The sequence below is a fragment of the Sminthopsis crassicaudata genome, chromosome X, assembly GCF_048593235.1.
Source record: "Sminthopsis crassicaudata isolate SCR6 chromosome X, ASM4859323v1, whole genome shotgun sequence".
Lineage (NCBI taxonomy): Eukaryota > Metazoa > Chordata > Mammalia > Dasyuromorphia > Dasyuridae > Sminthopsis > Sminthopsis crassicaudata.
Window position 1 is genome coordinate 51,114,452 of NC_133623.1, and position 27,949 is coordinate 51,142,400.

The window sequence follows — 27,949 nt, forward strand, 5'->3', positions numbered from 1 at the left end:
CCAGCTGGGGCCAGGAGCCCTCCCTACCCCCCACCCGGCACCCTAGTACTTCTGGGGGGCCCAGGCCTACAGCTGTGCCTCCCACCCCAACATTGTAATTTCATCTTTGCGGGACCTCCCTTAAGAGATCTCCAGATTTAGAAATCGGCCAGGAGGCACCCCAACTTAGGGCTGGAAGCCCCCACTCCAGATTCAAATTCAGACTGTCACTTCCTCCTTAATTGCAGAAGCTGACCCTGGCTAGGCCCAGCACCTGGTACTGGGGGTGCAACGATAAGAAAGAAACAGGCCTTGCCCCCAAGGAACTGCTATTCCATTGAGGGGAGGAGCGGGCAGCCAGCCTACAGCTGGGCCCCAGGATCAGAACTCGGTCCCCCTCCCTCCTACACACAAATGGAAACCGTCTAGACACAGATAAGTAAATATAGAATGAATGTAAAGGCTCATCCTTTGCACTTACTGCCTCTGTGATCTTGGGCAAGTCACTTTCCTGCCCGGGGCCTCAGTTTCCCTCTCTGTAAAATGAGAGAATTAAATCAGATGGCCAAGGTACCTTCTAACCACAAAGCTATAATTCAACGTTCAGAATTAGCAGGCAGGAGAGAATCCTTTATTAAGGGCCTACTATGTGCCAGGCGCATTGGCTCCTGGCAACCACCCAGAAAGGTAGGTGGTGTCATCGTCCCCATTTTACTCTTCAGAAAACTGAAGCAGACGGGTTAAGTGACATGCCTAAGGTCCTCCAGCCCCTTGGGTCCTCCTGAGTCTCTCCTCTATTCACTTCACTAACAGCTGTAGGACATGGGGGTGGGGGCCTAAGGGGGAGCACTAACAATAGGACAAGCCACTTCCTCCCTTGGGGCCTCAGTTTCCTCCTCTGAAAAACAAAGGGGGGGGTGGACCTATCCTGAGGCCCGTTCTAGCTCTGACTTGCTATGATTCAAGGTCCCCAGGGTCCCCTCCTTTGAGTCACCTCTGACCCTTATTAGCTGGCTGAGCTGGAGCCCAGCTTCCTCAGTCAGAAAAGCAGGCTGCTGGCACCCTAAACCTGGTACCCGCCTCGCATCAGCTGTGGCCCCTGAGGGCCCCGAGGAGAGAAGAGCAAGGCAGGCTGGGCCACGGGGCTTTTCTGGGTGCTTTCATTAGCCTGTGTGGGGAGGGCCCTTTTTTTTTTTTTCCATCGCTCAGCCCCGCCCCTTCCTTCATGACCCTTCTGCATCGATATTGCCACATAACCACAACCCCAAGGGTGTTACGGGAGGGAGAGGAGCTGGGGGCTGGGGAGGGCTCTCCTTGACAACTGCACCCCACCCAGTCTCTCCTGCCAGGGCCCCAGGCCCTCCCAGCTGTTGCAACCTGGGACCCTCCCCCACCAGGGAGTGGGAGAATGAAGTCTCCCAGAGTCAGCTCCGAGTGCTTGGAGATTTCTGGGCTACAGAAGGGGCCAGCAAGGCTCTCCGGACGCCACCTCCCCCCCCCCCAACCTCTCCCTCTTGCACCAGTCTGGAAGAAACTTAGAAATGGACTCTCAGAGCTGGAGGAGACTTTAGCACACAGAGCAGGAAAGAACTTGGGATGAAAAATGACCAGGCCCCAGGAGGACCTCGGAAACCACAGGAGTGTACCCCCTTCATTGAACCAGAGAGGAAACTGAGGCACAGAAAGTCACACTGTTAGGGAGTGGAAGAACTGGATACAGGTGCCGGACCTTCAGGATCCTTTCTACCAGATGAGGGAGCTTGGTAGGGACTTTTAGAGGCCCTCCAACTCCTCATTTTACAGGGGAGGAAACTGAGGCCTACTGAAAGGGTCACCCACCTGGACACTGATTCGAGTCCTCTGACCCTTAAAGTACCCTGTGTCTCCACAGACCTCATTTGACAGAAGAGGAACTTCCCTCCAGAAGGGAAGTAAGTGGTCTGGGATCACACCCGGAGCAACTAAGTCTTAGAGGGCTCTTTCCCCCATACCAAAACAGTAGCAGCAATCCCTCCCGTTTCCGTAGTTTCGTTTTTCTCAAGACTTCTTGTCTACACTGCTACCCAGCCCAGGGATTATTTCTCCCATCACACACTCCGGATCCTCAGACAGTTGACAGCCTAAGGATTATTTGTCCCAGAATCCCTTTTTCACTCTGGAGAAACTAGATGGCCATCCCACGACTACAGAGTGAATGGAGGGGGTGAATCTGGGACTCAGGCAGACCCTTGAGGGTGGATAGGGGACTGCTGCTGCCCCTCGGTTAGCCACCGAGGAGAGGCCGGAGACTAATTCTAGTCCTGCCATTAATGGACTGTGTGAAGCCCCCTGGCTCTCAATTTCCCTATCTGGAACCTGGGCGGGTGGGGAATTGATCTAGATGTCCTCCAAAGTCCTTGTTGTTCTGGATTAAGATCAGGAGCTCTAACCAGATCAATCAGCTGTGGAAAGCAGGCCCCCAGGGCAGGAAGATGAAAGGAGAGAGAAGGACACTTGCCAAGTATTTCCTTGCTTGTTGATCATGACCCTGAGGGTTTGCTTTTGAACAGACCTGAGATTCATCTGATTATGGGCCTTACACCTAGAAGGAATTTGAGACCCAGACGGGGGTCTACCCCTCCCCCTTGCTCATTTTCCGACGAAGAAACCGAGGCCCCCAGTGGAGGGGACTTGGCTAAGATCCGATCGACTAGCAGAGCTGGCTTACAACGCCAGCCTTTTAACCACCAGTCCCTCTTGCTGGCTACCCCTTTGGGGGGGGGGGGTTTCTCGACCACTGTCTGCCATTTTCTTGAGGATGAGGCAACTGAGATGAGCTTAAGTGACTCGGCCAGGATCACACAGCTAGTATGTAGCCGATCTTCCTACAGGCCTGGCAACCTTTAGATTCAAAGCTGGCTGGGAGGCTTCTCTGAGATCTGCAGAGAGGAAACTGAGACCCAGAGCCAGGCAGACACTTTCTGGAGCTTTACAGTCTGGGAAGTAGAGCAACAGGGATTTGCTGGCTTCAGATCCGGGGCTTTCCCCACGCCACAAGGCTGGGCCACGTATTTCCTTGAGGAATGGTTTTACACAATCAGAGAACCCTTGAGACGGAGGGGGCCTTCACAGGCCGCTAGCCAGACCCTCAAACTCCCGAACTACACCACGGAAGGATCGCTGGATCTGCCCAGTTCTAGCCCACAACTTCCCCTCTCCTAATCTTGCCTGGGGGAGGGGAGGAAGGAGCTGCCACGGAAGACCTTTCCAAACTCTGGGGTGGGGGATGGAGAAGGGGCAGCGGCTCCTTTTCACTTCCCCCAATGCCTATGGAAGCTGACCCTTAAGTGCAGCCCCACTTCCCTCCCCGGGCCCCATGAACCTTCCCAGAAGGGAGCGGGAAAGCCCAGAGACAGTGGGTGACTTGTGCACACACAGTGGTCCCATTGGGAGCCAGGATGGGAGTAGAGTTGATTTACTCCCCTGCGCCCAGGACTTCTTTCCCGGGCCTTCCGGGCTGGGCACTGGGGCTCCCCAGAGCGACCTGAAGGCCGATCCCTGCCCGCCGGGGGCTTACATTCCCCCGGCACATTTTCACTGATAAACGATGACCGAACGAAAAATCTAAGGAAAGAGCCTTCATAAATAATTAATGGCAGCAGGTCAGGTTTCCTGTAAAAAGCGGCTCAGCCTTGAAGCAAACTCGGGATTCTGGGGCCCAGGTGAGGAGGGAGTGGATTCCTGGAACCGGGATGCGGGTGGAAAATCGGGGAGGTGGCAGGCGGAATGTGGGAAGGGAGCTCTTTGCAAATGGGCCAGACTGGCTACAAGGCACAAGGCATGAAGGGACCGAGGAAGGTGGGAGAAGTGTGGAGAGGGACGCTTGATCCACAGCGGGAGCCTCATGCTTGTGTCATGTGGGGAGCTTCCCGGGAAGCCTCGGGACCATCGCTGCCCTCCCCTCCCCACCCCCGGCCACCTCTGGGGCTCGAGATTCCCCCCCAGGGCCCCGAAATTTCAGGTGGAGGCCAGGGCCCCAAGCTGGCGGCTCCTGGACCCGGGTATCGGGTGGAGCCTGAGCTCTGCTAAGCCCAAAGCTGGAATATGCTGGGCCTGGAGCACAAGGAAGGAAGCAGGGCTTTCATGTAAATAAGCACACAGAGACCCCAGGCAGCCCAGCTCCCACTGCCTTTATCTTTGCCTCTCTCTTCCTGATCTCATCTCAAATGGAGGGGGTGGCAGAAAGGCACATGAAGGAGGAGCTTTATTAAAAAAAAAAAAAAAAATCCGCTTTGGGTCCCAGCCCCCGTGTGTGAGTGAGAGAGAGAGAGAGAGAGAGAGAGAGAGAGAGAGAGAGAAGGGAGAGAGCTAGCTAGAGAGCTCCAGCTCGAGAGCTGGCAAGGGAAGGAGAATGCTGTCCACGGGAGTTGGAGCTCAGGGCCGGAGAGGGAGAGACCACGACCGTGGGCTTGCTCCCCGCGACCACCTGTTTGCTCGCTCCCTCCCTTGCTGGGCTTAGCCCTGTGGCCCCGGGCCACACCCCTCACCCTGTCCGGCTCTCGAGTAAACGTCAATACCCGAGTTCATTGATCAGCAGCTAGAGTCTGCCGGAGCTGCTAGTGGATGGCTGTTGCTGGCTGCTGGGCTCATCCACGCGCGGGGTAAGCGTTCCGGGAGGGAAGCTTCTGCCCGGGGCTTGGGGAGGCTGTGGGGGCGAAGCCGGGACTTCTTTTGCCCGTTTTGGCCAAGCCCGTGTCTCTCGGGAGAGCTCAGTTTCCTCCTCTGTAAGATGGGGAAGAGGGAAACGTTGGACGACTTGGCTTGACAACAGGTTCCTTCCAGCTGGAGGATCCTGAGTGTTGCTGCCAGGCTTCTCGGAAGGGGGGTGTGCGTGTTTGTGTGTGCGTGTGAGTGTGCGCGTGTGGAGGCGGTCCTCGGGGGTCGGAGTGATGGGCGCCAAAGGGCCGCTGCCAGGGGGCGGGAAGGAGGCTTCGGGGGGCAGGCCCACCACTGTCCGGCTGGCCTCTGACGCCGTCGGGGCACGCGAGGGGGCCCGAACGGTACTAGCGGTGTGTAAGCTCCCCTGGGTCAGCTGAGGGAATTGTCACCAACGCACTCCGTGACTCACTCGCTCACTGACTCAGTCACTCACTCAGTCACTCAACTACCTGCCCACCCACTGGGGACCGGGTTCTGGCACCGAACCGGGGAGATCCTGAGCGGAGGGGGGCCGACCCTGCTGCTGCATGCAAACGGCTGTGCGTCTTGGCAAGAGTGAGGCTGCTTCCCGCCCCCCCCCCCCCGGTGAAGGACCCCCCCCCCCCCAGCCATGCTGTGTTCCATACCCGCGCCGGGTCACACACCGCTCGCCCATCCTCTCCGGCGGGGACGCCCGGACCGGGATTGGGGCTCTGTAGTCCTAGGAGTGCGGGGGGGGGGGGGGGGGGGGGCGGGAGGGGAAGGGGGAAAAGGTTCCCAGGGCTCAGCTCAACCCCGCCGGGAAGCAGAGGTGAGGACTGAGGCCCCGCCCGCGGGCCCTGGGGTTCCCAGGGCTGGAGGCCTATGGCCCCTCCCCCGCTCCTTCCCGCCGGTGCGCCCCCCCCCCCCCACTCTGGCCTCCGGGCCCCCGGCGGCGGTTTCCTGGGGGGCGGGGGGAGGGGCTGCGGCGCTTTGCGCTCCGGAGGCGGGGGAGGGGGCAGAGTCCGCATGCAAATGAGAGCCCCCTCTCCTCCCTCCCCCAGGGCCCTCCCCCTTCCCTCCGCACTCCTCCGACACCTGCGGGGACCGAGCCGGAGCGGGAACCGTTGGCTGCCGGGCTGGCGGCGGCCTACTGGGTCGGAACGTTCTCCTCCGGGGGCGGGGCCGGGTCGGGGGCGTGTCCGGGGCGGGCTCGCGGGCAAGGCGCGCCCCGCCCGTCCCAGAGCCCGCCCGCCGCGGCGGCGGCACGGGCACCGGCTCCGGCCCCGGCTCGGGCGCAGCGCTGGGAGGCGCGAGGTTCGCAGAGTTTGCAAAGTGCTTCAAGATGCTTCCGATAGAGAGCGGGGAGCCCATTGGCTCCCGTTTCCCCCCTCCTCCCCGGGGTGGCCGAGGGGGCTTAGGATGCCCTCCCGCCACTGGCTGGCGGCGTCGGCCGAGGGAGGGGGGCTCTCCCAGCCGGGACCGCCTCGGTGGCCTGAACCCCCGCGTACGCCCCCCTTTCGCTCCCCATCACCAGCACGGCTGGCGAGCTTGCCTCAGAAAACGGGACCCAGCATGACACGGCTGCTGTGGCCCATCACTGGGCTTTTCGGCCGCTCTGAGCCCCCCCATCCCCTTCATTGAGTCTCCCACTCCCTCACTGCCCCGCCATGTCCATTTCCTCAGGGATCCCCTCGCCTCCTCACTGACCCGCCCCATCTCATTGAATCTTCCACTACCTGACCGAGTCCCCGACCACTCATAGCTCTCCCCATCCCTTCCCTCCTCAGGTCCCCAGTCGCTCTCGACGAGTCCCCGTGGCTTCCCGAAGCCCCTCCCACTCCTCCCCACGTCCTCCCCCAACATTCCTTATCGCCTTGGGCCCCATCTCTCCGAGCTCCCATCGCCCTCGAGGAGGCCCTCCTCCCCTACTGAACTGCCACTCTCCCGTAGCCCTCCCTCCCACCGCCTTCCCCAAGCTTCAGCCCCTGCCCCTTGCGCCCCCCCCCCCCCCCCCCGCTGGAAAGCACGTTGTCCTCCCCTTGGCTTGTCAGGATCTCTAACTGGCTTCAAAGCAGGAGCCACCTCCTCCAGGGAGGCCTTTTCCTTGCTCCCCTTAGCGATCTCTCCCTCTTGGAATGTGAATTAGTCGGTAGTACACTTGGTATAAATGTGTCTTCTCAGTGGAACGTCGGCTCCTTGAGGGAAGGGCAGCCCCCGTGCATGTAGTAGGTGCTTAATAAATGTGTACCGGATTAAACTGGTCCCCCCCTCACTCATTCAATTCAGTTCAGCCCACATTTTCTAGAGTGCCCACTACTGAGCCGGCGGAGAGCTCACATGCTAGAATTTGAGACAACAAGAAAAAAGCAAACACTTCATTGCCCCTTCTGGCAGCTTTCCTCAGCCTCCTGGGAAGGCTAGCTTGGGCTGGACTGGAAGGGAGGACCAGACCACTGAACTGGCATGGGAGGCGGGGCAGCTCTGTCTCCCGGAGTCGCCCACACTTTACATGTAAACAGGCAGGATGGGCAGCCGTGCACGCATGGGTTAACAGTCCCCACACACCTCCACACCCCACAGCTCCTGGCACACAGTTTACAAGCAATAACGAGTTACCCATCCATGGGATGACCTAGACCAACACAAAGAACATAGCCACAGGGAAGGCTCGTTTATGTCTAGGTTTCTGCTAATCCACCTGGCAGAACTGATAGAGCAAGAGCATTCTGGATGGGCTGAGGGGGAAGCTGGCCAAAAAGCCACCTAGTTAGTGGGTGCCGGCGAGGGACAGAGGTCACCTTTTTTCTAATTATTCCAGAAGGGCCTCTAAATGGCTTAGGGAGGAAAGAAACAAGCATTTATTAAGCACTAACTGTATTCGAGGCACTGTGCTTGTTTAATCTTCTCATCAACTGAGGGTGGTTCTTACCATCTTACAGTTACCATCTTACAGTTCATTACAGTTATTACCAGTCTTACAGTTCAGAAAAGGAAGTCACAATAAGGTAAAGTGACTTACCAAAGGCTGGATTTGAGAGTTTTCCTGCCAGGCCCATGGCTTTTTCCTCTAGGACACCTCGTTGGGACAAATAAAAGCTTTTAGGTGAGAGGCATCTTGGAGATTAATTAGTCCGACCCTCTCATTTTACAGGCAGGGGAAATTGAGACTCAGGAAGGAGTGATTCGTTCCTCGAGATCCTGTGGTGATCTCCAACAAAGTCCTTTGGCCTCAACTTGGTTATCTAGGGCCATCTTTAAGGGCCTTCTCACTGCTAAACCCTATAAATAAGCTTTCTTACTTGAGCCTCCAATGAGGTAACAGGACCAGTCTGATAATAGGAGCAATTGAGATCCAGGAGGTCTCAATTAAGTGTCTAAGTAACTTAGATTCACAGTCAGAATCCAGGTGTGTGTTGTTTTTGTTTGTTTTTATCAGACCTGTATGTAGTGGTGACTGTTTCTAAGGCCCTGTGCTAAGTAGTGGGAATATAAAGAAACAAAATTAGCCAGTCTTCAGAGGCATTCTAATTTAATAGTAATAAACATCGGACCTCATTTCATTTGTTATGGGCAACTTCGAAGGTGGGGGAAGCTCCCTCTGCTCATTCAGATCCTCACCTTCTCTGAAATTTATGTTCTTATAGAGCTGTCAAACCCTGGCCTCTGGGGCAGCTTTGCAACCTGAACACTCCTAGGTGTACCCCCAGAAGCAGATAAAAATGGAATCGGGAAATGTTTAACAAAATTAATAAAAATACACTAGAACATAGATGTGGTTTTCTAAGTCAATGCGAGGATGCGTAGGTATGATTTACTGGCCTCTTGTTTCTATTTCTGCTGAATTAGGACATTAGGAGGTTAAGTAATTCGTCCAAGATCACACGGTGTTTATCAGACATAAGGGGACTTAAACCCAGCTGGGTCTTCCCAGCTCTGAGACCAGAATGCCTTTCTTTCTCACTTTTTTTTAAGTTGTCATTTTTGTTTGGGAACAGGCAAGGTGTGGATATGAAATGGGCCGAGACAAGTTGGTTCTAAGGGCGCTTGTGATGGGGACCCTGGAGAATCAGCCAGTGTTTTCTTAGGAAAATGGGAGGATGTTCCTTGCAAAGGAGTCACTTCTAGCTAGCCGGGAGGCCGGCTCAGGCCAATCCTAAGGAAGCAGCCTAGGTGCGCCAGGCCCGGCAGGTAAGGTGGGAAAGGGCAGGCCGAGGGCATCCCCTTTTGACAGTTGATTTTTCCCACGGAGGTGAAAGGGTCTGGGCCAGCCAGTACCTCTTCCCCTGTCCCCTCCCTTCTCCGGCTTCTGGCGGGGGAGGGAGATGGGGGCTTTCTTGGCCTTTCTGCTGTGGTGGTAGCTTACCCCCAAAGGATGTGGTCACTGGCTGGCTGATTTGGGGGCGGAGCTACAGGCCTGCTGCTATCTCCACAGTGAGCGAGGAGTGTTAAATAGAGCTGGGAATCGGGTCAACGAGAGAAATCAATTTTAAGCTTTACTGAGCCAGTCCTAACTCAGCCTTAGGCATTGTATGTGGGGGAAGATACACAGGAAGTCTGTGACTATGGTCCCTCCCTGGTTTAAGGAAGCTTAGCTGGGTAGGTAAGACCCCTGGGACTTTAAAGAACAACAAAACAAATCTGGAGACACACAATGGAGCCGAGATTTCAGGCTGGAAAGGACCTCAAAGGTCATATCGCCCGGTCCACCCCTCCCCGTTTTAGAGCTGGAGAAACTGAGGTTCTGAGAGCAGAAGGGACACATGGGGGTCAGGTCAGTTCTGTCTAACAGGCAACAGGTCCCTCCCCATGGTCTCCCCCAGCCAAATCTTAAACAGTTTCAGTATTAGTGTGTACCTTGTATTGTAGTATTGTGGCCTTCCAGGCCTTTTGGGGGAAGCAGTGCATGGTGGGAAGCAGCTAGGTGGGGCGCTTGGATGACTGTGGAGTCAGGAAGATCAAGAGTTCAAATCCAGCCTCCAATACTAGATGAATAAATCCTTTAACTTGTGGCTACCCCTGTTTGCTCAAATTGGAAAGGGGGAGGCAGCTAGAAGGCACAGTGGATAAAGCACCAGCCCTGAAGTCAGGGGGACCAGTTCAGATTTGGACACAGATATTAGCTAGAATAAGAGACAGAGATACAGAGAGACACAGAGACACAGAGAGAGACAGAGACACAGAGGGAGAGAGGAAAAGAGGGAGGAGGAGGGAGAGGGGGAGAGAGGGAGGGGGGGAGTGGAGCTAATAATAGTACCTACCTCCCAGGGTGGTTGTGAGGGTCACATGAGATATTTGTAACATGCTCATTAGCAAACCTTTATAAATGGGAGCTATTATTGTTAGGAAAAGGAATAGTATTCGTACTATTAACAGAAGGAGTTCTTTTCATTATTTTTAGGATCCAAAAGAGAGAGGCTGTGGTCACCCAGACCTATTGCTTCCATGTCCAGTAGGTAATCCCTACTGGGCCTATTAGGTGCAGGTTCAAATCCTGCCCTGAATAAAGGCCACATTATAGAGAATGCCGGAGTCAAGATTTTGGACTTTATTATGGGAAAGATTCAAATCAATCAGCCAGTGTTTAAGACCTGTGAAGCCCAAGACCCTGGGCAGGTATAAAAAAGACAAATAAGACCCAACCTGGGAAATTGATACAGATCTCAGCAGCTTCTTGTGAGGTGGTAATGTAGATAAACCTTACATATCATAAAAATAGCTCACGTTTCTGTAGCATCTTAAAGCCGGTAAAGTGCTTTACGATACATGTCAGCTGCTCAGTACAACCCCTCAGCTGAGGGGTAATCATACTACTAATAAATAACCTTTTTTGTTTGTTTCTGAGAGCCAATTGGGGTTAAGTGACTTGCCCAGGGTCACACAGCTAGGAAGGGTTAAGTGTCTGAGTCCAGATTTGAACTCGGGTCCTCCTGACTTCAGGGCTGTTGTTCTACTCACTGAACACCTGATGTCTGTAATAACCCACACTTACACAGCACTGCCAGGCCCCGTGCAGCTACAATTCCACTTTATAATTCACACAATAACCCTTGAGGCAAAGAAGTGACTTGCCTAGGGTCACACCACTTGTGAAAATGTCCAACTGCCTCCTTTTATAAATGAGAAAAACTGCCCGATGCCACATAAGTAGATTGGGTGAACGAAAATTAGAATTCAAACTCGGCTCCTTTTATTCCAAATCTCCATCTCTTTCCTTTGGGCTCAACGAAAGCTCCTAGTGGAAGCTCCCCGGGGACAGGGAATGATTTTGGACTTGGCTTTTACACCCTCACCACCCAGAACAATCATTTAGGACTCATTTAATCAGTGAATCAACAATTGTGAAGTTGAATTTCGGTGAGGGAACGATGGAAAATAAACATTATATATATATATACACACACACACACACACACACACACACACTCATATATCTGTATGTATACTCTATGGCTCCACCAACCTGTAAATGCTCTATAAATATTAACACAAATAAATATTAGGGATTGTTGGAAAATTGAAGGATGGCTTCCTTTCCCCAGGTGGAAGGACAATTTCAAGGAAGATAAATGGCCTTGAGTCTTAAATGAAAGGAGGGTTGGTTTGAGATGGGGGGGGACTGGAGGGGAGAATTCCAAGCATGGGGAACCAAGGGCAGGATAAAACCCAGGGAGGAGGAAAGTACTGTTTGGCCAGAACACAAGGGGGGATCATGGGAAGCATGGTCACTTAGGATCAAAGAGGGTCTTGAATGACAGGTCAAGATTTTAGGCTCTGTCCAATGGGTGAGCCCCTCACGGGGTTTTAAATAGAGAAGGGCCTCGGCCAGGCACGAGCCTTAGGAAGATCATTTCAGCAGCTGTGTGGTAGATGGACTGAGGAGAGAGACTGGAAGCAGGGAGACTTAATTTGCTGTTGCAGTAGTCCTGGGGAGAGGTGATCAGGGTCTGAAGTAGGTGAGAGGAGCGGGAGCGCAAAGAAAGCAACGGATGGAAAAGGTTTCCGAGGTACAATCGACCGGGTTTGTCAAGTGCTTGGATGCTGGAGAGGGTGGTGAGAATGAGTTGGAGGGTTTCTGAGGGTGGGGGATGATGAGCTGGGCTTGGGTCACTTTGTACATTTGAGATGCTGACGGGGAGCATCCTGGGAGAGCTGTCCGGCGGGGAAGGGGAGGGGAAGCACTGCGGGTCCGTCTGAGCGTGCAGATTTGGGAAGCCTCTGGACACGGGGAGAGCGGAAGCCGGAGTCCCGAATAAGATCTCCAAGCACCTGGGTCTACCTCTGGGTCAGAGACCGTGGGAGACCACGGGAGAGACAAACCCAAGGTACGGGTTTACTCCCTCGCTTTTCAGAAGCTGGGAGTGGGGGCGTGGGGAGGGCACCGTGCCCCCGGACACACCTGAAACAGAGACAATAAGCTGGGGTGCAGGCTGTTGTTAGTCTTTGTGGCATGGGGGTAGGGACAGCAGCGCAGGGCTGGGAGCAGGCTTTCTGGAGCACAGACCCGGCGGGATCCCTCCTCCCCATCCCCATCCCCCAAGCTGTTGCTATCTTCACCAGTTCCCAGGGGAGAGGCCGATCCGTGCCTCTTGGGGGAGGCAGGTCCCCAGGCTTTCCCAGGGTGACATTTCAGTCCTGAAAGCGGAACGACTGCCAACGGTCGGGGGGCTCTGGGCCAGGGCATCTCGTCTCCCTGTTTGCCAACCCTCTCTGGGCAAGCTTTAGAGAAGTGCCGGAGGGGGGGCCGTGGGGGTGGGCGCCAGGCTTTTAGTACAGTCCCTGGCCAGCACAGATCTTTCCTCCGCTGGAGTCTGGGGGCAAATTCTGACCGACTCTGCCAGCTGGCTTCCAGAGGGTCCGCTGTGCAGGCCTTCCCAGCTCTCACAGAATCCCAATTTCTCTAACTTGTGTCTTATGTTGGCCCAGAGTGCCCGCGGGTTGGGGGAGGGGGAGTGCCCTGCTCCAGCTGGGTTGGGGGGATGGAGGCTGACCGCAAAGGGGGCCGGGGCTTTCTCCAGAGAAAGGAAAGTGGGAGGCAGCAGGAGGAGAGAAGAAGGGAGAGGGAAGGAAAAGGAGAAGATGGGAAAGGAGGAGAGGAGCAAGGAGAGAGAAGGAAAAGGAGAAGAGGAAGGAAAGGAGGAGAGAAGGGAGAGAAGAAAAAGGAGAAGAGGAAGGAAAGGAGGAGAGAAGGGAGAGAAGAAAAAGGAGAAAAGAAGGGAAAGGAGAATTGAAGGAAAATGGAGAGAACAAAAGAAAGAGGAAGGGGGTGCTGGAAACAAGAGGAAGAAGATGGGAAGAGGAGAGGGGAGAGGAAGGGGAGAAGGAACGGAAGCAGCTAAAGCGACTTAGCCTCCCGTCAGGGAGGAGGCCGGGCCTTCTAAAGGGTCTTCTTTATTTCTCTGGCCAGATCAGTGCTGCTCTCAATAAACATTCATTAAATGGAAGCATTTGCCCCTTTTCCTTTTCTGCCATCCTCTCGGCTAGTCTGCCTTTACCTACCCCTCCGGTCCCATCTTCCATAGGCTCTTTCCATGTTTCTGCTTCTTGATTCCCACCCCAGCTCGTTTCCTCCTTCTTTGTTGCTCCTGATCCGTCTCTATCTCTTATGTGGTAGGGAGCAAGGGAGGGATTCTAGAGCTCAGAGTTCAAAACCCAGCTCTGCAGCCACGTGACCTTGGTCAATTAAGACCAATTGAGACCTTGGTCTCAGTTTCCTCTTCTGTCAAATCGAGGAAGCAGACCAGCCCATCTCTTCAGAGCCTCCCAGCTCCGCCATTCTGATTCCTTTCCTTTCCTCCCGCCTCCCGTTGGTGGGCCTCAGAACTAACAGGCTGAACCCAGGGAGAGGTAGATTCACAGCCTTGTATCCTTTCTGTTCTACCCAGGTCTCTCCAGCCAGCTGAGCCCTGCCCAGCATGCTGCCCTGACTCCAGGGCTCGTTTTCATACAGCTCGGAGTGTTCCTGTGTGACTCTCTCAGCCCAGAAGATCTGAAGGCCCCAGAGGTCCCCTTCTCACTGGCTTCGGAAGGAGCCAGCATGGCCACTGCTGTACAGAGCGGTGAACTGGTATTTGAGTTTGCCAACGGCGGGATGGAGGAAATCCAGCAGGTACATGGGTGCAGCTCCGTGGAGCGTCAGAGATAGCACCCCCAGCAAACACTCTGTGGTCATGGAGAGCGCCCCACCTTGGCTTAGCCAAACTTTAGGACAGAACACCCAGGATCTTGGGCCTCTGAGGAAGGATCCCCTGTCTCCTCCCTCTCTGCCCCATCCCCAGCTCTATCTTTTGGGTCCCATGAGCCCGACCTGGGCCCCATAAGCCTGACCTGGGCCCCGTAAGCCTGACCTGGGCCTAGCTCACTGATCAAGCATAACTTCTCCCCCCACGCCAGGTGATACCCACGTAAGCTCCTCTTCCAGCACCCACTCCCGTCGGGATGTGGAGGACTAGTGTGAGTTCTAGTGTGGGACGAGCCATGCAGGGAAGTAGAAAGGAGAGGAGACTAGGTGGCCTCCTTGAAGCCAAAGGCCGATGTAGATGTGGTTCACCTTTTGGAGGCCTCCCCTTCCTCGCAGGATGGACATTTTTTTTCGAAGAGCCAGTGAGATACAGGGAGAGCAGCCCTGAGCTGGAAGGGGATTCAGGAAAGACTTCCTGGAGAAGGTGGTGTGTGTGTTGGGGGGATACCTTCAGCTGTCCCTTCCCTTCACAGCTGGACGATCCCTCCGTGTTTCCAGCGGTGATTGTGGAGCACCTGCCCTGCCCAGAGCTACTCCATCTCTACTCCGGGCTGGACCGCGATGAAGTTTCCAATGGCATCATGGCAGACCGGGACCTGGGGGAAGCCGAAGGGCAGATGCTGGAGGGAGGCCTTGTGGTGTCAGGTCCATCCTCTTTGGGGCTGGGACTGGGCAGGTTTGGGGAGGGAGAAGAGGGAGGGAGCTGGAGGAGGGGGGAGAAGCTGTTCTGCACAAAGAAAAGCTTTAGCGGGACAGCACAAGCTGGCTCTGGGTGCCAGGGGGATGGCGGCTTCCCACTGGCTTCTTTTGGTTTCCGGGTTGGGCAGGAGATGAGCCATTGGATAGAGGACTATTAGGGAGTGACTCAAATCAAGGAAGACTTCTTGGGGGAAGCTGGCAATTCTTTAAGCTAAGCTCCCAAAGCCTAGAAGAACTAGCGCCTCCTAAGATGGAGAGAAGAGGAGGGGCTATATGTACAGTTATATGTCACCCTCCCCTTCCCAACCATAGCACCACCATCGCTCTGGGAGCTGGGCGAGAGTAGTTTTAGACAGGGGGCGCTCATCACCTTCCAAAGGGGGTGCAGCTGGAAAGCTCCCCCGGTTTATGAGCTGTGGAAATGAACAGGAGGCCTGGCCCCGCCACTAAGCCTCCTGGGACTTGTTTAAGGAAGGAGATGAGGGAGCATCATGGCAACAAAGATGCACCTGAGGGGGAGGTGTGGCCAGTCCTGTGCTCATCCTGGTGGGGAATACAAAAGCATCATGAGATGGTCAGGCCCTCAGGGAGCGGACCCTCTAACTGAGGAGACAAGACTCATGACACAGAACGCTGTCTGTCAGTAGCGATTGCTTTAGCGGGGTGAAAAGAGCACTGGATTGGGCATTGGAGGACCTGGGTGGAGCCTCAGCTCTGCTGCTGTGTAACCCCATCACATCCCTGCGCCTCAGTTGCCTCATTTGTAGAACGAGGCCCTTAGCTGGCCTCTGAGGCCACTTTCAGCTCTGACATTTTGTGATCCGGTAGAAGAGTCAGGATGGGGCCGGTAGGGCGAGATTCACGAGGGGGGCTGGCAGATGGAGCTTAAAAAAGGGAAGGAGAAAGAATGTGAACCAGGACAGAAATGGGAACAAGCATTGGGCACGTGGAGCCTTTGAACAGAGCTGGGAGTGATGAGGAGGTAACGTTGGAAAGATGGGCTCTTAGGGTGATCTAGGGTAAGCCCCTCTTTCTCAGAGGAGGAAATTTTGAGATGCAGGGAAGGTAAGTGACTAGTTCTGACATTAGGTGGGAGCTGCAGAGCTGGGATTAGAACTCAGGACCTCTGATTCCAAGGGCTCTCCCTGCTATTCCACTAGGATGACTACAGCACCTGCCCTAAGAGCAACCCTCAGGGCTCTGGTGGAGACTGGGGGGGGGGGGGGTTGACGCTCTGCCACCAGGCTTCCCCGGCTCCCCTCCCCAGCATGCCCTTAGCTCCCAGGATTCTTCTCAGCCACCACGGTTTCTGCCTCTGGCCAGGCCATGCCCCTGATCCGCATCTCCCGTGCCCGTCTCTCACCTCCTTCCTCTTTCCTCACACCAGACGAGAACAACCGGACCGTGATGGCCAGCGAGGTCCTGCTGGACGTGGAGGCCCCCAACAACATCCTGGATGAAAGCCGTATGTGTGAGTAGAAGTCTTCCTGCTCCTGGAAGCCCCAAAAGGCCATAGAGAGAAGCACTGGACTGGGAAGCAGGAGGTCCCAGAGGCAGATCCCACATCTGCTGCCTCCCGGGCCCCCACATGAGCTCAGCCTAGTCTTTTCTCTTTGGGTTTCTGTGTCCCTTCTGTAAATCGAGGAGAACAGATTTTCCAGACCCTCCTTTGGCTGGCAGGGCTGGAGAGGATGCCCACATGTTGCCTGGGAAGCCGGGGTCAGGAGGTGCGGCCGGGGGGGGGGGTGCAGGCCGGCAGTAGGAGACAGATTGTAGCACTGGGGGAATTCTTCCCCTGGACATCCAGAAATGGCCACCATGGGGAAAACTCTCCCAGGCTTTGAGTCCAGCCCAGGGCACTGGTGTGTCGAGGGCTTCAGCCCCTGCAGAAACTCATTGAATTTGGGGGTCAAAGTGCCCAGCCGGGGTCCAAGGCAGGATTCTAAGCTAGATCTTCTCTGTGTCTAAGCCTGGTATTGTTTCCTCCCCGACCTCAGGAGTGGGCCTGTAGCCCCAGCCCTATTTGTAGCCCCATGCTCCATAACCCTTGGTGGGACACTTCCCTCTGTGGGGAGTGAGCCTGCTGCCCCAAAGCAGGATGGGAGAAGCAGCTTCTAGACTGAGCTCTGCCCCTCACCTAGTGATCCTGGACGGGCCCCCTCTCCTCTGGCCTAGATGCACTTCCAAAAGTGCCCTCCCTTTCCTCGAAGCTCTAAATCGAATCAGGAGGCCATTTTCCCAGCTAAGGGCAGTGCAGTCCTCCTGAGGCTATAGAGGCAGTGGTGGAAGGCACTTGTCTTCCATCATCGCAACCTCAGCTTAATTAGGGCCTCTGTAGCCGGCTCAGAATTCAGGCACTTATTAAGCACTTACTATGTGCCAGGCACAACCATACAAAATTCCTTTTGAAAATGCAAAGGAAGGCAATGCGTCAAAATGTTCACAGGTCAAAGGTAGAAATGACCTCATTCATATAGAATGTATGGAGTGGGCAGAAAGGGCGATCTTAGAGGAAAAGAATTAATGGGGGGAGGAGAGGAAAGTTCAATTCCTTCATGTTATAGAGGAGAGAAAGGGACCCAGAGAGGACAAGGAATTTGCCTGAGTTCCCACAGCTAATGGATAGCAGAGCTAAAATTTAAACTCAGGTCCTCTCATATCCAGGCAGTTAAGGGGCGCTACAGCATCGGGCCTAAAGTCAAGAAGACTCCTCTTTCTGAGTTCAAATCTGACCTCAGATACTTCTTAGCTGTGTGTCCGTGGCCAAGTCACTTCACCCTGTTTGCCTCAGTTTCCTCATCTGTCAAATGAGCTGGAGAAGGAAATGGCAACCCCCTGCAGTCTCTGCCAAGAAACCCCTCCCCAAAAGGGGTCAGACAGGACTGAACAATCACCACCACCACCTTTAATACCTCATCCTGAGCTCGCTGTGCTCTATGGACGTCTCCCTTGCTTGAGAGACTTTCGAAGGCCGTGGTTGTATGTCCAGACCTTGAGACTCCTGAGGGAGGGGTCCTCTCCCTGTTCTGGCTCCCAACTCAGGCCTCCTGGGCCTTTCCTCTTGCAGTCAGTAGTTCCGGGCTGTTCACCGAGCAGGACTCTGCTGGGGCCTTTACCAACTATGTGCTTTCTACCTCCTCCGGAGCAGACATCCCGACCGATGGAAGCGTGACTGCCGAGGGATTCTCCATGCTGGAGGAAAGCTCCATGGACAAAGGCCTTGGGAGGCCTCTGCCAGTAAGGTCAAAGAAGAAAGGTAAGGACTTTTGTTTTTGCTCCCAGATGGTTGTACGCTCCAGGCCTGCCATGATGCCTGAAATGCCCCCATCAGCACCACTTTCTGACTTTCTTGACATGCTGAACTTTAGCCGGAGAGGGGTCCCAAGAAGGACAGCCTAAAAGCTTTGTTGGCACCCATGAAATAAAAAGAACCAGAAAAAGCTCTCTTATCACTTCAAAATTGTTTCCCGGGTTTGAGTCGTCCTAGCTCTTGGTCTAATCTCTTGTCTCTTCCCTCTCATCTAGCCAATTGCCAAGTCTCATCAATTCTACCTCCAAAATGTCTTGCTCATCTGGGCCCTTCGCTCTCTTCCCACAGTTGCCGTCTATTTGAGGGCCTCCTCACTATCACCAGACCATTGCAGTAGCCTCCCTGCCTCCGGCCTCTCCCCTCTCCAATTCATCCTTTGCACAGCCGCCCAGAATATTTTTCACAGGTCTGGCCATGGTCAGTGGCTCAGGAAAAGTTTTTAAATGCTCAGGGCATTTAGAGGCCTGAGCACTCTGGCCACAGCTTAGTCCCTGGATGCAATAATAAACCGGCTGCCATGCCTTTGCCTGGATTGCTCTCACTCCTCATCTCCCTTCCGGGCTCAGCTCCCCTGTTACCTCTCCCTTCCCAGGGCCAGAGCTTGCCTAGCCTGGAACTCACTTTCTATTCCTTTATTTGGATGTGGATTCAAACGGCCTCTACGGGCAGGAGCTTTCTGAAAGCAGGGATGGCCTGTGTTGTATTCCCATCCTGGCCAAGTACTAAATGCTCTTTGAACTCTGTGCTCTTAGAGAAGTAAGTCACTTAACCTCTCTAGGCCTCAGTTTCCTCCTCCGCAAAGTAGAAATAATAGCCTGCCCCATCTTCCTCACTGGGTTCCTGGAATCACTTTATAATGGATAAAATAGTCAACCGGTCAGGCAGTCGGTTAGTGAGGGTCCTGAGCGGCGGCTGGGGGCAGACCCGAGTTCAAGCTCCGGAACTTGAAAGACGTAGGTCCCTACTCTTAGCTTAGACTTCATATATTTGTCTTGGGGGAGGGAGGATTCCGTTTCCTCCTACTTGCAATGTTAGGGTTGAAAGGACCTCGGGGGTCCTTTTCAGTTTCACAGCCATGGTTGCTTATAATGTCCATGGTCCTCGGTTTCGGTGCTAGAACAAGGGTGGGAAAAGATTTCTGGAACATTTGAGCTGGCAGGTGCTTAGAGATCGTAGCTGAGGGCAGAGTTTAAAGAGACCTGAGTTCAAACCCTAATGGAAATTCAACTGGCCTCTATGGTAGGGGTTCTTAACCGGGAGTCCAGACTCAGCAAGGGCTCAGCAGACGGATGGATTGCGGGGGATCCCCGAATTTGGCTGAGAAAAACGACATCCTTCTTTTCATGAAGCTTTTTCTCCAGGATAGCATTTCGTTCAATTATTTGCAAAGCCGCTTCAGAGAACGAGGATGTGGGTTTTGCCAGACTCAGACTGCCATAAGGCTCCAAGACACTCAGAGGGGTCCCGGATCACCACATTTACCCAGGCTGCTCTCCAGAGTCACCAATTGTTGCAGGGATTCCCAGGCTTGTGGTCCTCGGAGCCCTCGGCTTTTGTTGAACTTTCCCCCTATCCCCTATTTCATCTGGAAGGCAAGAAATTCTCGAGCTTATGGATGCAGCTGAACATAAGAAGAAAAAAAAAATGCTAGCTGTGTGATCCTGGGCAAGTCACTTAACCCCCATTGCCTGAGCAAAAAAAAGAAAAAAAAGAAAACATAAACCAGAGATGAATTTGGGGAGCGGGGTTTCCTTTTTGGAGCCAATTGGGTTGTGACTTGTCCAGGGTCACACAGCTAATAAGCATCTGAGACTGCATTTGAACTCCAAGGCCAAGTAGCTGCCCCAAATTTGACTTGGAATTTTAGTAGGTGAGCAGATTTGCCAGCTCTTCCCCACCCAATTTGACAAAGTTCTGCCCCCTGGGGGTTCCTCTGAGAGCCCACATTCAGTAGGTCCCCAGCAGAATTCACCCCCCACCTCCCCTTCCTTTGAACGTTTCCCTTCCTAAGGCATCACTGTCCTTCTAGTCACTCAGGTTCAAAATGTCTGAGTCATCTTCAATACTTCAATACTTTCTCTCACCCCCTCATAGCCAATTAGTTGCCAAGCATTGTCAATTCTGCCTCCACAGCGGGAGCCCCTCCCCCTCCCCTGTCTCTTCCCCCTCCCCGCCTCCCTCCCCCCCTCCAAGCCCTCATCACCTCTCCTCTCCACTATTGTAGAGACTTCTAATTGGTCTCCCTCCCTGCCTCCCTCCCTCTCTCCTTCTCTCCCTCCCACAAATCCCTTCTCTCTCCAATCCATTTTACGCACAGCTGCCAAATTGATATTCCTAAGGCAGGGCTCTCCCCAGTCACTCCTCAGCTCCGGAAAGTCTCATGGCTTTTTTTGCCTTCAGGAGAAGGTATAAACCCGTGGCCCTTTTCAGGATGTCTTTCCGGGCTCTCTCCCTCTCTCGCACACACGCCGTGTTCCGGAACACCGGCCATTCCCTGTGGCCGCTCCTCTCGTCCCAACGCCGCCTCCCTGCCCCACCTTCGAACCCCCTTGTTTCTCCCCTGTTTCATAGGACACACATATATATGTGTGTGTGTACACACATTTATAGAACATATGGATCCACATACACATAGATATCGACACATGCATGTACACGCACATATATGCAGAGAGAATGGCTTTGAGCCTGAGCCAGCCAGGTACTGCTAATGTGTTTACAAAGCAGCCCTGAGGGCGGTCGGTATGGATCCCCAAGCTCCCCAAGACTGGCCTTTTGCTGCCCATCTTCTGGGTCCCCAGATTGGGACCAAGGTGTGGTGGGGAAAGCTGCCACCTGTGCCTCAGAGACCTCTCCGGAGCAGGGTCGTCACTTGGTGTCTGAGACCCTGCTAGGCTCGGGGGCACCGAGGCACACTACTCATCCTGCTCCGCCCTCCTCTCCCCTCTATAGCCCAGAAGAAAGCTTCCCGTTGTACCTCCCCAGTGAGTGAGCCCAACTTTCCCATCCGGAAGAAATCTAAGGATGGCAAAGGTACCGACTGCTCTCTACTTTGTTCGCTTTCTGGCTTCTGGAGGCGGGGCTGGGGGGAGGATGGAGACATGGCTGAGTTATTGGAGAGGCCCTGGTCTGCTGGGGGGGAGCACTCTCCCCACTCTCAGGGAGCTTCCAGTGTGCTGGGGGGGAGCACTGTGCCCTCCTTCAGGGAGCCTCCAGTGTGCTGGGGGGGAGCACTCTCCCCACTCTCAGGAAGCCTCCAGTGTGCTGGGGGGGAGCACTCTCCCCAGTCTCAGGGAGCCTCCAGTGTGCTGGGGGGAGCACTCCTCAGGGAGCCTCCAGTCCCACTGGGGAACAGAGGATCTTTTCCGTGACTGCTAACGCTCCTCCTTCCAGGGAACACCATCTACCTTTGGGAGTTCTTGCTGGCTCTGCTTCAGGACAAGAACACGTGCCCCAAGTACATCAAGTGGACCCAGCGGGAGAAGGGCATCTTCAAGCTCGTGGACTCCAAGGCCGTGTCAAAGCTGTGGGGGAAGCAGAAGAACAAGCCGGACATGAACTACGAGACCATGGGGCGAGCACTGAGGTGAACCCACGGGGGCCGCGCCCGGGGACTTCTCCCTCCGGTCTTCCCAGGGCCTTTCCTGCTTTGGGCCTCTTGTCCTGCCCTCCAGGCACATGGGAGGCTGATGGCCTTCACCCAAGCTATTTCCCGGACCAAGGCTGCCCTCACCCCTCACTGGGGAAGCTCTTTCCAGCTCCAGCTCACCTCACCTGTCTCCCCTCTTTTCTGATTTGGCTCCGCCCCCGCCCCTGCCCCAGCCCCAGGCCCTTCTCTCTACCCTCTCTTCAGGCCCCTTGGGAGTTTCCTAGGTGAGAGAAAGGAACTCCATCATCAGCCTCTAACCTTCTTTAAAGGGAATAAGAATCCATGCAAAGTGCTCTGTAAATTTCAAAGCGATGGCAATGTGAGCGAGCTATTACATTTATTTTATTTGATCAGGTTGGTGATTTCTTTTGGAAAGTTACAGTGAGAAAGTCTCCTCTGCCAATCCAGACTGGCATCTGCTCTACAACTTAGAGCTCTAGGGCCCCCTTGGGCAGTCGGGCTGCTGAACCCTACGGGCCCCTTCTCAAAATCAGATTTTTAAGTGCATAGATTAAAACACGTAAAATCACAAAGGAAACAAAGGGTAGTGGAAGTGAAGATGCATTTTTTTCATCCAAGATCACACAGACCCTTTGAAATTTAGCCACTGACCCCGCGGTGGTAGTGGGTTACCCCTAACCCCAGTTAGAAAATCTAGAATTGCCTGTGGCACAACTGAGACATGAAGGTACTTGCCCAGAGTCACACAGCCAGGACTTGTCAGAGGAGGGAGCTGTGGATTACAACATGTGCTCCAGATTATCTCAGAGCAGAATTAGTTGGAGAGTAGTAACAATACTAATAGTAGTAGTAGTAGTAGTGGTAGTATAGTAGTAATAGTAATAGTACTAGTAACAATAATAGTAGCAGTAGCAACAGTAATAATAGCAGCAGTAGTAGTAATAGCAGTAGCAGGAGTAATAGTAGTAGTAGTAATAGTACTGTTAATAGTAACAATAATAGTAGCAGTAGCAATAGTAATAGTAGCAGCAGTAGTCGTAATAGCAGTAGCAGGAGTAATAGTAGTAGTAGTAATAGTAATAGTAGTGTTAATAGTAACAATAATAGTAGCAGTAGCAACAGTAATAGTAGCAGCAGTAGTCGTAATAGCAGTAGCAGTAATAGTAGCAGTAGTAATAGTAATAGTAGTGTTAATAGTAATAGCAGTAGTAGTAGTAATAGTAGCAATAGTGGTAATAGTAATAGCAGTAGCAGTAGTAATAGTAGTAGTAATAATGATGATGATAATGACAATTTTTCTTATGCTGATGAATATATTTGGGAAATCTCTGCCGGCTCAGTTTCCAAAGACTTTGGAATTGCGATTATGATTATTTCCAAGATCTTTGGAAGTCACGCCAGCAAAGGGCTTTCCTGATCACTGCCAGGGCAGCTCAGGCATCCGAGATTTGGGGTTCCCACCAACTGTGCCCTGTTACCCCTAGGTATTATTATCAGAGGGGCATCCTCTCCAAAGTAGAAGGGCAGAGACTGGTATACCAGTTCAAGGAGATGCCCAAAGACCTGGTGATAATCGAAGATGAAGAGGGAGAGGAGGCCAGTGCTGGACTCCAACAGGCCCCACCTCCGCGCCGAGCTGCTGCTAAAGGTTCAACCCGGCCTTCAGCTCAGCAGAAGAAGGATCCCTCTGGGGAGACTCTGCAAGCAGGCCCGCAGGCGACATTGAGCCTGCAGGCTCTGACCAAGGAGAGCTCGGCTGCTGCCACTGCCGCCGTCACCGCCACTGCTGCTGCAGGGACCCCTCCCGGTGAGGTTCAGGGAGCTCTGGCTCACACAGTCAGGTAAGATCCTCGGTGCTCGCCGCCTCCCTGCTTCCAGGAGGAAGCTGCCTCGGACCTCTCTGCCGAGTGACTTCATGGCCTCCATCTCGGGTGCCCGTTGAGACGGCCTGGTGAGGTCAGGGAGCCGGGTGTTAGTATCCAGAAGCCGAGGCACCGAGAGAGTACATCTAGGCCGAAATCAAGTAGTTAGCTGATGGGGCGGCTGGGATGGAGGCCAAAGTGCTGGTCTATGGTCTGCTGCTTCAAGAGCAGGGGTGGCCTGGGATCCAAGATGAGAGACCCTTTCTTGCCCTGGAGCTCTCCTCCAAAGGCTGCTCAGGCAAAACCCATCTTGGGTGCTCAGGGATCTTGGGAGGCTCCCTCGCTCTCCCTGGCTGACTTGCATGAGTTATTACTTAATTATTAGTTATTACTATTACTTTTGTAAATTCGAACTCTGTTCCTAGAGAACCACCCAGAACATTGAGACACAAAGTGACTTGCTCAGGGTGTGCCCGGATGTGTCAGGGGGTAGGACTTGAACCCAGATGTTTCTGACTCTGAGATCCATGTACTCCACACGGTTACGCCGTAGCTTCTCGTACTTGGATAATCTCATTCACCAAACGTCCATTAAGCACCTCCTCAATATAGAACCTTGTGCTAGGCTCTGAAGACCATACCACATTTGGAGAGGCCCCAGTCCCTGTCCCCAAGCAGGTGACATTCTAGTAGGAGTTTAAGACCCATACACAGAGAACCCGTAGAGAAAGTGAGAAGTTTAAAATCGAATGCAATCCAGTGTAATGTAACATAACATGATATAAGATAATATAATGTCAAATAATGTAGCTTTGATGGTGTCACGTGGTATTAATGTAACGTCATATAATGTGATAGAATATAAAATAACATCGTGTACCATCACTTAGTAGAACATAATGTAGTGTAACGTAACAGAATATAACGGAATATAACAGACCCTAAGGTAAGGTAATGCAATCTAATGTAACATGATGTAATATAACACAAGATAACATAATGTAGCACAACACATGACAAGGGCTGAACAAAAGGGGATGCAGTGCCTGGAAAGACCCCGGGCTCTAGAGTCAGAGCACCTATATAACCTTGCATGAGTCATTCCCTGTTTCTGGGCCTCAGTTTCCCCATCTGTAAAGTGAGAGTTGGAGTGAGAGACTTCAGATGACTCTTTGATATATGAGGACGTAATGCCTTCCAACCCATAGCTAATAATAATAAGCATGAAAATGCTCCAAGGAGCAAGGGCTGGCCTTCCTGGGGAAGGTGCACCCAGTTACTTAGGCTAAAAGACATTGGTGATTGGACAGGTGAAGAGAGGGAGCACGCTTGAGGCGGAGGGGCTGTGATAAGCAAAGACTTAGAGGCAGGAGAGCGTAGTGTCCGGGGCTGCCCTCGCCTTACCTGGATTTTTTTTTTTTCTCCTCAGTGCATCTTTGGTTTCTAATCACAGCGGCGTGTCTACAGCAGGAGCCGGCGCAGGCCTGGGAGCCCTGACCCTTCAGACCATCCCGTTGGCCACGGTGCTGGCCGGCGGCTCCTCGGCCACCTCGGCTGCCTCGCCCCAAATCGTCCTCCAGGGGGTCCCTTCGGCCTCGGCCTTCAAGGACATCGTCACCCTGCAGGCCGCCTTCCCTCTGGGGTCTAGCTTCCAGGAGGGCCCCGCCGCAGCAGGGCGTCCCTTCGTCCTTAGCGGCCTCTCGTCGGCAGCGCTCGGGCCCGCTTCCAGGCCCCCGGGGACCCTGGTCGCTACCATCATTAGGACTCCGGGAGTGAAGGAGGCTCTCCCCGGGCCCCCTTCCTACCTGCAGGGTGTCGTGGCCGATGAGGTCCTGAGGCAACCTCAGCCGCTTCAGGTGCAAGGGCTCCTGGGTAACTCCCAGGCCCAGGAAGCCCCGGGGATTCCCAGCAGCTGCCCTTCTGTCGGCCTGACCCCTGTGGCCGAACTGGAACTTACCACCAGCCCAGGGGCCCTGCTGATAGCTGAGCCCAACCTGACCCAGTCGGCGGTGGTGCTAGCCGAAGGCCTGGGCCCTTTCCAGGAGCCCAGGACTGGAGCTGAGGGAGGTAGGGGAGAAGGGGAGCTTTGAAGAGAGGGACTTCTGGCCCTCTTTGGACAAGGACTCCTCAAGGGAGCTTCACCCACCAGTCAAGTGCCAGGGCCATCTTTAGGTGAATCTTTTGGCTGCCATCTTGAATGGAACTCTCCCCTCCCGTCTCCCCGGTGCTTGCTTTGGTGTCACCCAGAGTGTGGCAGAGTCAGGGGTGCCACCATAGGGTCAGGGAGAGCTCTCCACCATCAGCCTTATTGTTCATGCCCAAAGCCCCCTCTGAATCTTCTGCGTTAAAGAACCTGCCCTTTGACCTTGCTGCATCTGGGAGAGGCCCGGCCAGTTTGGCCAACCGGGGCCTGCCTAGAAGCAGCAAGGGGCAGTGGCTTTGAATCTCTGCTCTGCTGCTCCTTAACTCTGTGACTTTGGACAAGCCCCTCACCTTACTGAGCCTCGGTTTCCCTATCTTTAAAATATGGGGCTGGACTAGATCACTTCCTCGACCCTCTCTGACAATAGAGATCCTCTGATCTTCTAATGCTGGCGAGAAGCCAATGAAACTGCCACCAGACCTCTGCCCTTTTTGACCATGATTAGGCGGGCATCCCTGGCTTTGGGGACGTTGAGACACGCACCTTCAGAGCAAAATGCCTGGAGCTGGGGTGGCCCCCCCAAAAGCCCCCACCGAAGCTGGGCAGTGCTAACTTTTTGGTGCTGTTTCTGTTGCCCTGACTAGACTGTGAGTTCCTGGGGGAGGGGAGAGGGGGTAGCGAAGGGTGTCCAGGTCCACCACCGTGGCCAGTCATTGGGGAGTCCACCTGGCTCACAGCCGAGCGACTCGCCCGATTCAGTTTCTCCATTGCCATTCCCTGCACTGAGGGACGCCCCCCCGGGGTGGCTCGGGGGCTCTGTTCGTGGGTGCTTGTGTGTGTGCCCGCCCACACGCGTACACGGAGGTGCTCGAGTCTGTCGAAACCAGCATGGCCCTAGTGGCCAAAGCCCTGAGTTGGGAATCCCAATCCAGGCTCTCCCACTTCCTCTGTGATCTGGGCCAGTCACTGCCCTTTCTTGGGCTTCAGTTTCCCCCATGAAATGGAGGAAATAACACTTACACTACCTATCTCCCAGAGGTGTTTTGTAAGGAGAGCCCTTTGTACGCTTATAAAGGGCTCTAGAAATGAGTCAGGACACCTGAGCCGCGAGGCCTCTCCGGGGACCCCAAGCTCACCTGCCAGGAACGTTCCCATCCCGGGTCCGTCAAGCTTTTGGGAAGTGTCTTAAGCCAGAACGACATTTTTGGCGATCAGTGCTGTCCGAGGTCTCCCACCGTGGGCGAGAATAGCTTTGGACTTGAGTCAAACCTGTCTTGGTCAGGCCGAAGAAGGCCGGACAGGGCCCTGGCTCTCCAGGGTCTCGTGAATGAGTCAGTGCTCGTTCCCCTCGGCCCTTTCTCGATTGTATGTGTTCTTTGGGTCCCCCCTCCCCACCAGTTTGCCTCTCTAAGCCGAAGAGGCCTCCTGTTCTTGGCTTGGTCTCCTGCGGCCAGCCCTCTCCTCTCAGCACCGTGGAGGAGCTGGGAGAAGGAAGGGAGGCAGATCGGAGCCGTCCCGGGATCTCCTGGGCAGAGGAACCTTGCTAAGTGGGGAAGAAGGGAATAGTCATTTTCCCATCTGCTTACAGAGATGGCAGGCCCTGCCCCTGGGGGGGCCATAGAAGTACCCACAGCCCTGCAGCCCGAATAGATCTAGCCATAGAATCAAAAGATTTAGAACTGGGAGAGGTCTTAGAGACATCGGCTCCCCACCCCCTCACTGAGGCTGAAACCGGGACTTTGAACCCATATCCCGAGGACTGCCAGCCTGGACTCTCTGGCCCCCTCCCTAATTGGCCAGACAGCCTCAGGGTGGAGGGGCCCTACAATGGGTTCTGCTGGAACCCAGGTCTCTCCCCGTAGTCCTCCAACATCCCGGCCAGTCGCCCCATTGACGAGTACTTCTCAAGCACCTATCGCATAGCGGGTGCTGTGAGCCACTGGGGAAGCAGACCAAAACCAATCCCTGGGTTTGAAGACTTAGTGAGGAAATGTTCAAACAGAAGTAAAAACTGTGTACAAAGTAGAGGGGGCGATTGGAAGGGGAGGGGGCTGGCAAGCGAGGGACCTGGGAAAGGCCTCTTATAAAAGAGGCTAGAGATTAACTTAAATGAGCAAGAGTATTCCAGACTCACATACGGAGAGCAAGTCTGGGTAAGGTCTGTGTCGGGTGACAGCTTCATGGGGCCCATCACAGCGTCCCCAGGGGCCAAACTGAATGTGTCTGTACCCAGGGCCTGAGATTGTCACACAAACTCAGCCCGAGTCAGAAATAGCATAGAGACCGCTTCCTCTTGTGCCAGCTTTCGGTATTGGGGACCCTTCCCCACCATTGCGGGAACCCCCAGGGAACCGTGCTCACTCTCGGCCTGATAGCCCCAGCGGTGACTTGCATAAAGGGATAGATTTTGGTGCTTATTAAGTCTGCAGGTGACACCTGAAATGAAAAA

At 54.1% G+C, this 27,949-nt stretch overlaps 1 protein-coding gene and 1 long non-coding RNA gene across 7 annotated transcripts in view; one reads left to right on the top strand and one right to left on the bottom strand.

Annotated features, from left to right (window-relative positions):
* Positions 1-27,949, top strand: part of ELF4 (E74 like ETS transcription factor 4) — a 56,961-nt gene extending 29,012 nt beyond the window's left edge. For 2 of the 6 annotated variants that reach the window (XM_074278210.1, XM_074278209.1), the window contains 8 exons: positions 13,521-13,744; positions 14,350-14,521; positions 15,963-16,046; positions 17,643-17,831; positions 20,838-20,918; positions 21,279-21,471; positions 22,980-23,336; positions 24,787-27,949. In XM_074278210.1, the coding sequence (XP_074134311.1) occupies positions 13,673-13,744; positions 14,350-14,521; positions 15,963-16,046; positions 17,643-17,831; positions 20,838-20,918; positions 21,279-21,471; positions 22,980-23,336; positions 24,787-25,447 (1,809 nt within the window). In that variant the 5' untranslated portion in view covers positions 13,521-13,672 and the 3' untranslated portion in view covers positions 25,448-27,949. Of the gene's footprint in view, positions 1-227; positions 419-4,281; positions 4,620-13,520; positions 13,745-14,349; positions 14,522-15,962; positions 16,047-17,642; positions 17,832-20,837; positions 20,919-21,278; positions 21,472-22,979; positions 23,337-24,786 lie in introns of those variants that run through there. The other 4 variants (XM_074278211.1, XM_074278215.1, XM_074278213.1 and 1 more) reach the window with 4 other exon arrangements.
* LOC141548913 (uncharacterized) lies at positions 4,206-5,378 on the bottom strand. The gene is made up of 2 exons (XR_012484151.1): positions 5,304-5,378; positions 4,206-4,740 (listed from the first exon to the last, which is right to left on the bottom strand). It is a non-coding gene; the product is annotated as an uncharacterized LOC141548913 (long non-coding RNA).